General features: G+C 35.5%; 1 protein-coding gene across 1 annotated transcript in view; it reads right to left on the bottom strand.

The window, feature by feature from the left end:
- Window positions 1-12,067, bottom strand: part of LOC103056205 (histone deacetylase 9) — a 136,404-nt gene that overhangs the window by 44,557 nt on the left and 79,780 nt on the right. The window contains exon 10 of the mRNA XM_025165974.2: window positions 5,477-5,595. Coding sequence (XP_025021742.2) covers window positions 5,477-5,595 — 119 coding nt within the window. The remainder of the gene's footprint in view (window positions 1-5,476; window positions 5,596-12,067) is intronic.

Genomic DNA, 12,067 nt, shown 5'->3' with positions numbered 1-12,067 from the left:
AAGGGTTTGTCTCAGAAAAAGTGCAGAAAAGATGAACTCACTGACTAGGTCACAGACTGCTTCTAATGACTTTATATGACACACCAGAGCAGAATTCAGACTCTTAAATTTGTCTGTCTTCTCCAGAACGATCTCTGGTAGATTAAGGGTTATTGTGCCTTTGGGGTTTTTTTGGTTTTTTTTTTTAAGTCCATGGCCAAGGAGGTGGTGTGAGATTATTGCCACTGATAAGTAGTGTTTATTTGGTAAGACATTTGAGGTAACAATTCTTGGTACCTTTAAAAGTTCAGCAGGAAACCATAAGCTCTAAACTAACATATTACCAGTAGATTCAGGACTATTCTCACCTCCCACGAGTAAATAACGTAACCAGTTATTTATTTGCTATGTTCTTGCATAAAGCTCTAGTGAAAGAATCTTATATTCTCCTTGTTACTCAGAGTTTTCTTCTAATATCACAGATGTGAACTTCTTAAGAATAAAGTCCTGCTCAGATATATTGTTTTCAGTGTAATTTCTTTAAACAAAAGAAGCAGTGTCTGGAATAGCTGTGGATGGCCTTTCTTGTCTTATCAGCTCCTACTTACAGGACAGAAAGGATGGATCAGTACCTTAATGGAAAAATTCTGCCTCTCCTTTGCCTCTTGGGCCTCCAATGTCCACCACGCAGAATTGGAAGATTAGAAGTGTCAACAGCTTGTCACAGCTTGAAATGCAGCTGCTGAACAAGCAAACAAGAAGTTGCATTCCCCCACTTCCAAAGAACTGCCTAAGAAGATTGCATTTGTATCTTCAGGATCTAAATTTCTCTTGTTTTCCTCCTAAAAATAATTCTGCTATTTTGATATATTTGCAAGAGTTGTAATAACTTCTATTAGGCCTATCATAATAATTTGTGATGATTCATATGGTAAGTGAATAAAGCATATCCACATGCCACAAGAGGGTTGTTTCTTTGTTTACTTACTGCATCATCTAAAACTTTAGCTCCTACTTTGCCAATATTCTGCCACTTTGTTTCCCTTCTACTCAAAGGACCTGTGAATAGAACTTGAACCAGAACCAAATAGCTCCTCGATTTTATATTGGTAAAAATGGGAAAGCCTTTATTTTTGTTTTGAAGTCCCAATTCTCCCAGTTGCATTTTATAATCTTTTATAACACATCAGAAGCTAATCCAGTTATGTCTGATAAATTTCTCTTAAATTCCAATTTAGGAAAGGAGGGGGAGCTGTACCATTGCCAGCTTTTTCTCTTCCCCCCACCATCCAGCAGGAAAAGAGGTCTGAAAAGTTGAAATCTGCCTCAATATTTTGTGACATTTTAATTGGTTGCAAAAATACCTTGCACTGTTGATTTTCAATTTTTCCTCTTGTAATTCAACTTGTCTCTTAGTACTTCTCCAACTCTACCCATTTCTTTGATACGTAAGTCAGACAACTTAACTCTTGGGGTATATTTCGACTGAAACAAAAATCCTCTGAAAAAAATAACTTTGCGAGTAACCTCTACAAATAATAATAAAAAATGGATAGGCATGGCTATATTCAACAGTTTACATGTGTTAGTAATTTGATTTATAGATTATATGCATTAGTAATGTTGTTAACAGAACACAGCCGTAAGGAAGTCCTGAATATCAGTCTGAATGATATGCCTTCAATATAAATGCTTCAGGGCCCTCCTTCTTTACCACAAATTATCATTCCACTTTGACCCATAGTGCCAAATATTTTCTTTAAGATAACAAAGAAGAAGCAAGAGCTAAGTTCTAACAAGTCACTAAGTTCAGCCTTCCCATGGAAGACAGAAGGCCCCAACTTTCAGTGTTTTGCTTGACACTTGACTGTTTACCATCTTAGAGGCAGTTGCCACCTAACCGCTTAGTAACAGCCTGGGGTGATCCGTGGCATAAATGTTTAAGGATAACGTACTTCTTCTGGATTGTTTTATGACAAACCAATTGAAAAGGGAACAATCCAGCCAGGGTTAAACACTCTACATTTATATGGGATATTAGTACATCCTTGAGTTTCCCACGTAAATCAAGAATCCTAAAAAGTAAAAATACTAGAAATGTATTTTTCATTTCAAATCTTGCTGGTTTAGAAAAGAAAAGTCCTTTATCTCATATAGGAAAGTAGGGAACATTTTTTTTTAAACTAAGACAGAGAAAATCCCTTTTCTTTTATTGTTATAACACTGAATAGATTAATAATTATCAATTTTAAAAATGTTGCTATGAGAAAGCTTTCCCAAAATATTTTGCTGCTTGAATAAGTTATAGATGAATCAAGCACTTCAGGTTTCTCTGTTAAAATGTTAAGTTCACTTTGTCTCATTTCTACATCAGTTTGCTTTAAAATTTGTACAATTGTTTGTGCACATTTTTCTTAAGGCATTATTATTTTTTAATACAACTTCACTTGCAATTTCCTGTAATATAAAATTTTTTAATGTCATTTTCCCTAATACACACACTGTTGCTCTGACAGTCAGCTAAAATTCACATTTGAAATACAGCTGCATTTTGGTTTGAAAGCACATTATTCATGTTTAAATTAACATTTAAATTAAACACTTTCTCTCCACCCATAGCTTGAAGTATAACAGCAAATAATGTCCCAAACCAAGATGCATTGGGTTCGAGTGCCAGTTATTTTGGCATCTGAGGCAGAAAATCCTAGAAGCATTTCTGCCTTTCCCTCACAGGAAAAATGTATTGCATATTAATGTTAAACTTATTCAGATAAGTTGCCCCAGAATACAGCCTCTCTTTGAATTTTTCCTGTATTTGTCTAATGGGGGGGGGGTCTAGAAGTACACACAAAATATTTTTTTAAAATTAAAAATTACAATAGTAATAAATACAATAACATAAATAGGCATAAAACAATAACATAATGACAGTGAGAAGTGGCAAGAATGAAGCTCAGACAGGGGGAAAAAAACCTAAATAGGGACATATACAGGTCAATTATGCAATGTTAAAAATCATGTCTGAAAATAAATGAAGAAACATTCAAATAGTTTTGTGATATAAGACTATAGATTTCTTAGAATAAGAATAGAATAGGAATATAAAAATAAGAATTGTTGGAAACAGAACTGTAAACAGAAATATAAAATATGCCAAGCATATATCTCTGTACCAAACCTATCTCTGCATGACCACACTCCTTCTTTCAGTTCTACAGTCAAGAATCTACATGTATGATGGACGCGTGGCCCTGATGACCTGTTGGGGTGAATGATGTGGAGAAGCTGTATGTGAGTGACAGGACATCTTTCTTCTCAAATGACATGATTGGCAATTCACACTATTCTGAACATCACTCCTATGTTTCTGTTTTTAAAATAATTAACAACGCAGTGAAGGAAATACTAATTTAGCATTTGGCAGTAGAAAGGAAATGTAGAAATTACTGAATAAGAATATAATGTGGAAAAAAGAAATGTGTGCCATGACTCCAAACATTCCCACTGACATCAACTATTGCTGTGTATGGAGATCAAAAATATTTCAGGTCTAATCCAGAGCTTTAGCAAGTCTTTTAAGGGGTGTTACAATATTTGTGGCAGTGCGTATGATATAGTTTACTGAAATAACATGACAGTGGTTAGCTAGATGTTGACCTTATGAAAACTGCATTATCTGACTTCATAACATTGTCACAATTTTTTTTTCCCAAATAACATCATGCCAAACATTTCTTCTGCATTTTTCTGCATTTTTTTGTCTTGCAGTTTGATGGGAAGAATACACTGTTAAACACTGAACTGCGCTGTGGATTGTCAGCCCTTTTTCAAATTAAAAGGGCATGTTTAAAGCTAATGGAAAGAAGGATCTTTCTTGCAGCAAGATGACAATGTGAGTCAATAAAAAACATAAGTGTTCTGGTCCTAGAATAAGAATTATGCATCAGATTCAAATGGAGAGAGTGCTAGAAGATAGGGCAATGAGGAACAACAATAACAAAAACCCTCCCATCAATTACTTCTGCCAGATCAGTGAGAAGTCTAAGCCAGGAATAAGGGCAACTAGAGTGGTTAAGGGACATTCTCTGCTAGGTTCAAAAGAGGTAAGATAATGAAAATAATAGGAAAATCATGATCAGGAAAAAGTAGCTCAAAGTTACTTTATTGTTTATATATCTGTTTAACAAATGGCAGGCTATTAAAAGAAAGGGTTATATGTACACGCTTGTAATTCTAAGAGTGCCAAAAATTTCCTCCCAACAGCTCCAGCCTGAGTAAATCAGCCCTACCTATCAATGGTGCACAATCTGATGCCCAGGGCCACATGCAGCCCTTGAAATCTCTGGCTGTAGCCCTCAAAAACTCCTCATGTCGCTACCAAATTGAAATGTTTACTGTGATAGAAGGGGAACATTATTAAATATATCACTGAAATGTTAACATTAACTAAATTGATATACAATCAAATGTAACATCAAATCACATTTAGGATTTGCTCCACTTATGACTTTTGAAAATATGGCCCCTGGCACACCCACTGAAGGACAACTGAAATTCAGGGTTCACATAAAGTTGTGCCACTATTTTAAGGCTGAAGCACAGTTAAGTGTTAAAATCAGGTGAACAGTGTCTGGGCCTTCTCCAGGGGTGTCTGCAACGTGTGGTCAAAAGATGGTGGTCATGATGGTGTGATTAAAGCTCCACCATTTTTTTTTAAATTTGTGTCACATGTCAGGCTCCCCCAAAGCAGGAATGAATTTGCTAAAGCTTCCCAGAGACCTGTCAACAGACAGCTAGAACTAAATATATATTGTAAAGATTACAATAATGTTGATACTCTCTGGCTTTTAAGGCTGATCCCCAAATTTATATTCCTCTTGGGTTCAGATGAAGCACACTCTTTTCTCATGTTTCCCTCTGTGACAGTAATCTGGCCTGTCGTTTTCCACATTTTTTTTTAAGTGGCATTTGCCTGTTTTCATTCTCTGAATTCCTGCTACATACTAACAAAAACCTGATACTAAGTGTGTGTGAATATCCTGTTTTCCATTGTGCAACTATATTTTCAGCAGTCTGCAACCTTCTTAGTTTCTTACACTTCAGCAAAAACCCAAGAGAAGTCATCCTGGTAGAACTCCTCCCACGGAGTTTGTTTAGATCAGGAAGGCTGCTGTTTGTATGGGATGTTCCATGTGTAACAGAAACACCTTCAGCAGCAATAGCATGTGCTTGAAAACAACGTTTAGAGAAATTCTAAATGAGATAGAAAAACAAAACTTATTTGGCAGGGGAAGGAGCCTTTGGGGGAAATAGGAGTTAATTATTGACATACGATTATTCAATATATTCTGGAAAACGCTGGAATAGGTTCTCTCAGATTGGCTTGTTGAATTCACAACCTGGGCAAAATAACAAAGGACTAAATGAGACAAAATCCAGTCTGCATAAAATAATCTCAGGGGCACAGGGAACTCTTTTTTAAAAAATGGATACATACATTGAGCTGTCACCTTGTACCCGCCTAGAGGAGGTTCATGGCCTTCCACAGCATCAAAACCAGCTGATACTAACACGATGTCTGGGTTGAACTCAGAAGCAATTGGCATAATCACTGTCCTGAAGATAAAACATAGACAAACAATAAGGAATAGGTTATTTTATTAAACATACCAATTAGAACGACACCACAATGAAACATTGCCTACGTTCTGTATGAGCATTTCCATGTTCAAGAAATCCTCTCTCTCTCTCTCTTTCGCTTTCTCTCTCTCTCTCTCTCTCTCTCTCACTCTTCACTTTCTAGGAATTTTTAAAAGAGAAAAAGAATAATTTCCAGGTACATGTGAGAGCGTCTAACATTACACACACATCTGGGCCTATTTTACCCCATTGCCTATAAAGATTGATTCTTAAGGGAAGTGACTAATGGATTACAAGGAGAACTCTGAAGTCTCAGTGGAAACCCAGATTGCTCCAGGTAGTGCGAACTTGGTGTAAATTTGAACTATAAATTTCTTTCGAGGGAAAATGTTTGCTTTTCAAACTTCTCCCCCTCCCTTCTTCGTGTTTTAAAAAGTAGGAAGCAGGGGGTGACTCTCTTAGTAAGGAAAGAAAGGGAAAAAATGGGCGGGGGGCAGGGGGAAAGAACCTAAAATCATGTAATCAAAGCCAGGAGAGATTGTCAGGATTTTTCCAAGGTCATGCCTTGCAGGAATTTGACAACCACAATCCAGTAACAACACCCCCTGCTGGTTTTAGGAAGACATTTCCATGCTTTGTACATTCAGTGGCTCTAACTTATTAACTCTTCTCTTTCCAGTGTTTTTTATATTAAGGCTTGGGTATGATATTCTGTGTCTATGTGTGTTTAGAGCTCCTACCCTGTAGAAGGAGAATATCTCCAATTTCAAGAAGAGCCTTTAAAACAATAGGCTTTTGTTGTGTGTACTGAATGTTCACTACGGTTTAATTTCATGCTAGTTCAAAGAATGACTTTGATTTACTGTAAATGTTTTGATTTTTATTCTTATTTTGTAAACCACATTGTTGAGAACTTGGCTCTTAAAAGCTTTGATGATGGCAACAAGGAGAACATGAAAGCCATTTATTACCATTTGTTTGGAAATTTAAAATTTTCTTTCCTCCTAAACCAAATTAATCTATATTAAACAGATACATATTTTCTGTTGCAATTTATCTATTTTGACCTGATATATTATGTTTTACTACATTTTTGTTTTTTTTAAATTATGAACAGGAAGACCTTATCCCACCCATCCATCTACAACTTTTATTTCACACCATCATAGCTTATAGCTACTTTGGAACTGCTTCCTTCTTTCAAAGCAAATAAACTAATAACTTCCAGCATGTTCTTGGGAATCTGATCACACACACACACACACACACACACACACACACAGGAGAGAGAGAGAGAGAGAGAGAGAGAGAATCTTTCCAATGAATATGATTAATGTGTTCAGTCTAGGGAGTGTTCTTATCTAGAAAGAACATGATTTCCAGTGATTGTGAAAATATCAGGCATATAATTTTCTCCAAACGGTATCGTCAGTTTTTTTTTTAAAAGCAAGATTTATTTATTTATTTTTAAAAGAGTTTCATTCCTATTTCAGATTTTTAATTCCTTCAAGATTTATTCTTTTCAAACTATATTTAAGAGATAATTTCAACCCCTTACCCTTCCCAAGTAGATTAGGATGAAAGAAACCACTTTTTTGACTTACAAATTGAACTTCTAAAACTAATCTGATACTGTAACTACATTGATTCTTATATGTATGGGTGTCTGTGTGTCTGTGTGTCTGTGTGTATATCTGTGGGATATATATATCACACATACACAGAAACAGTGGCTTCCCAGGGGCAGTTTAAAGCGTATTAATATAAAATGATCAATCAGCCCCATTTCCAAGATATATAGAGAGCTTTCACTTTTTTATATTTTAATTGGTGCTATAACCCCTTTTATTTCAGTTTGCTATTGATTAAACTGAGCCTTGTTTTTACTGGGCTGCAGACTTGTTCAACATACAAATGCCAGTTGGGCTAGTGGTTGATTCTCAATACTGGTTACAAGATCATTTTTCCACTACAGCAGAGAGCACCAAGCAAATCAGGGCCAGTTTATATTCCCAAGCATCGTGGACTTCAACTTCTCCCCATTTTGCAGCTTCTGCTGCATGAAGTAATAGCTTTATTCTCTGTCCAACAAGACTGTCTGGCTTTTGAATTGATGATAATGATAATGATGAGGATGAGGATTTCTTAATTCCTGTTCCAGTTGACAGTTTTAAATATTATGTTACAGTGTTTTGAATTATTACATTTGATGTTGTTTACCAATTTTTTTTTAAAAAGTAGCCTAAAATTTTTTAAAAGTGATAACATGAATAATTAGAATGTGAAGAGTTTCTTTAGTGAAGGAATTCTAGTACTTAATGTGCCATTATGAAAATATTACTAAAAAAAATTCTCAGATTGCCAAAGGCCCAACTTATCTAAGGCATATACATTATATTTATATTCAGTGAGGATGCTTCAGAAAAGATAAATAGAAGAAATAAGTACGTACATGTAGAATTCAATCCAGTATGACTATGCAATTTGGGGAAACATATCTTTTGAAGTTTAAAATACTGCAGTCTGTATATATCTAATATGAGGATATTTTATACAATATTTTACACAATAAATATTCCATGAAAAAATCTATAGCTGTATATGCCATTGGCTGAACTCCCATCTCTAATGAAACCTAAGTATATGTAGCTGAAATAATTCATATTTATTTTAGATATCTTGTTCACCTATCCATTCATTCCATTCCATATTTATCTTGTCTTTTTCATATACAGATTACACAGACTCTTGGAACAAATACCTCTTTTTTATTAAATCTGAAAAACAGCATGTTCTTAATTATCATAATTCTACTAATTCTGTTAGGAGAAAGAGAGGGAATCAAGTGAATTACAGTATGCCTGATGGTATGAAACAAAATATTCATGTATAGAATTAAGGTTTATCTAAGTTCAAGAAAATATGGCTATTTTATATTTAAAATGTGTGAAATTTAATCATGTAACTCCCACATTGTGTATGGGAGGAAAGTCAGCATAAAGCAGTAGTTCAAGTGCTGAACTGGTCTGGGAGAGATCCAGGTTCAAGTACTTATTTCATCATGGAATTCACTGGTTTACTTTTGTCAGTGCTTCGATGCCCCATACAGCACAGTTGTGAGGATAAAATGAGGTGGGGGTATTTTCATATATATTACATTGAGCTAATACAATAGAAATGTTATCTAAAAGGAAGGAAGGAAGGAAGGAAGGAAGGAAGGAAGGAAGGAAGGAAGGAAGGAAGGAAGGAAGGAAGGAAGGAAGGAAGGAAGGAAGGGAGGGAGGGAGGGAGGGAGGGAGGGAGGGAGGATAATCTTGTCCTGATACAAATATTTCTCAAACTAGACAATTTTCACATTTACACTGTTGAATGAGGGCCAATTTCTAGGGCAACAGATCCATTTTGACACCTTTATTCTTTTAAATTATATTTAATTACTGGATGAATTAGAATATAATAAAAATATATTTAAGTTGTTCAGAAAAGTCCCAAATATTACATTAGTTTTCATGATTGTTCTACTACAGTCCATTTTATAAAATCACCTTCAGCATTAGGCAAAAGAAGGGCAGATCAAAATTCCAGATGTTGAAGTTTTGCTATTAAACTGCTTTTCAACTTTAAGTACAACTTATCATGGTTCACCAACCTCAGTGTCATAGCTTAAAACAGTTTCTAAAAGTGTTTTTAATATACTTTCATCTGGCTAGCTTTTAACCTTTTTTGCTTTTGTGATTTCATAACTATTTTGGATAGTCCTTCCCTGTTGCTCAATTTTTTTTCACATGGAAAGAATTTGGAAGTTGTGTCATAGATTGAGTCTTTAGAACTCATAGCTTCTAAGAATTGATGGTTGCAGACATTGTTTTCTTCTGTATAAGGCAAAAGAAAAAACAAAACAAAGAAGTGGAAAATAATAACATAGACATTTATTTCCACTTACAAAGGAATGTCTCTGATCTAGAGCAGGAAGATGTTGACACTATAAAGATTATAGATGGCAGCCACATCCAGGACTATTGGCCCTCCTGAGTCTCAGTGGTATTATGAATATCTCTGTGAAACTATGACACATTTTTCTCCGAAATAAAAACAAAAGGAGCCAGTTTAAAAGGCCATCAAGACACCATAAGCAAGCCAAAAACAGACCAAGATGACAAAATGCTATTCTCCAAGTGCCAGTAGAGCTAAAGCGCTAAATTCTTCAGAGCAAACATAAAGAAATACAGCAGTGATTCCAGACATGAACATTTTGGGAATGAAGTGCACAGCTCTCAGGGATAAGCTCCTACCCCCATCTTAAATGAAGGTATTATATGTATGTTTTCAGTTAGAAGTACACCTTGCATTTGATAACTGTTCATCACTCAACATCTATAATATTACTCAGTATTTATAATATAATGAAAAATTGCTTTGGGGTTGTTAAAAGATAAAAAATAGAGGATATAAAGTTAATCAATAAAAAGATAAATGGATGATAGGTAGGTAGGTAGACAGACAGACAGACAAACAGATAGAAGAAATACAGAGTTTGATATAGGTCATAAGAACATAAAAATGCTCTTGTTGCATAAAACAAATAAATTCTGTTAGAATCCAACATTCTACAATAACCAGTTAGAATCCAATATTCTATAGTACCCAAACAGTTTCCTCAGTGGAAAAGAAGTATTTTAGCATTTTCCTAAATACTGAGATGCTTGGGCAAAACTCAGTCCTGGAGGAGAACATCCCATAGCCTGAGAGCCACACGAGAGAAGGCTCTGTTCTGTATACCAGATAGCTAAGCTTCTGATGCCATAGGTACCCATAGGACATCTTCTGATGATCTAAATAATGAAGCATGCTCATAGCAGAAGAAGCAGTATTAGCAGGCCCTCAGACATTATGTTGGCAGGTTCCGTGTACTTGGGATGTAAGGCAGAAAAGCATATGCATCTTGTGGACAATCTTATGAATTTCAGTAGCAATACAGTAATATGTAATATCTAATATTATTACATGTACTGTAATATTATTATATGTATAGTAATATGTAGCAATACAGTAATAGAACAAGCTGCAACCATATGTCTTAGCATCATAACTCACAGTGGACAGTGAATATAGTGATGTAGAATAGGGAGATCCAGAATCAAGTTCTTAGCTGTAGAATCTCATTGGATTAAGACCAATCACTCTCACAGCCCAACCTACTTCATGGGAAACTTAAACTGGAGGGACCTTTATTTGTGCCATATTGAGTTCCAAACTGAAAAGTGGTATGCGTATATCTAGCAAACAAAATTTTGCTAGACAGTACATAAAAAGAGCCCTGCTCAATCAGGTCAAGAACTCATTTAGTTCAGAATAGAGTCACAGAATATGATTATGATTATTTATCCCATCTTTTTATACATAACTCAAGGAGGTAAACATACTTTATACTCCTGCCTCCTATTTTCCCCACAAGAACAACCCTGTAAGGTGGGTTGGGCTGAGAGAGAATGACTGGCCCAAAGACACCCAGCCAGCTATCATGCCTAAAGGACTAGAACTTATAGTCTCCTGGTTTCTAGGCCAGCACCTGAACCACTGCCCCAAACTGGCTCTCCGAATGGCCACTGAATGCATCTGGAATGCTCACAAAGATCGCAGAAGAGGAGAGCCCGTCTCTACCGCTGCTTCCTACCAGGTGGCATTTAAGGCATGGTACCTATAATTGCATAAATAGCAAACATCCATCCAAAGCAGTAGCCATCTATGAATGTGGCAAGTTCCCTTTTAAAGCCATCTAAATAGGTGTTCATTGCTACAGGTGATGACAGCAAATTCCACTATTTAACTCTGCATTGTGCAAAGAAGAATTTTATCATCCCTCAATCTCCCTATGTTTCATTTTAATGGATTATTCTAAGTTACCTTCGTTCCCTGATTGGGTGCTTTAGTTAGTTCTTAGTGCATAAACATGCTTAGGCAACTGTAATGGTTATAGATATACCACACAGCAGATACAACCATTTATTCTCTCACCTAGTATGGGCCAATTAGTTATTTCCACATGTATAAAAAATGCTATCATTGTTATGACTGATTGTTCTTAAAACAATCAAGTATAAAAATAAAAAATCTTCAAATATATATGTTTCATTACCAATACATCTATATAACTAGCTGTTCTAAGCAATAGGCACAACTATCTTTAAAAGCTCTTGTGGGAAACAGATTTTAGAAATCAACCAAAAAGAAAGAAGTAATGAAGGACTGAGCCAGCTAACAACACTGTTAGAACATTAAATACATGAAAAGCTTTATTCTATGAACTTTTAAATTAAATTACATGGAATCTAAATGTAAATTAAATCAAATTCCATTTTTGTTCTGATCCGATCTTCATTACAGTGGCCCGACCCATTGGCTGAGGAAATATGCCCCCCCAGCATGCCATTCAAAGGTCAAATGGAGC

Source organism: Python bivittatus, unplaced genomic scaffold, assembly GCF_059951505.1.
Source record: "Python bivittatus isolate LINGU-HERP-01145 unplaced genomic scaffold, Pbiv_v1 ctg000610_np1212, whole genome shotgun sequence".
Lineage (NCBI taxonomy): Eukaryota > Metazoa > Chordata > Lepidosauria > Squamata > Pythonidae > Python > Python bivittatus.
Note: the sequence above shows the minus strand (reverse complement) of the source record. Positions and strands in the feature narration are given on the sequence as shown.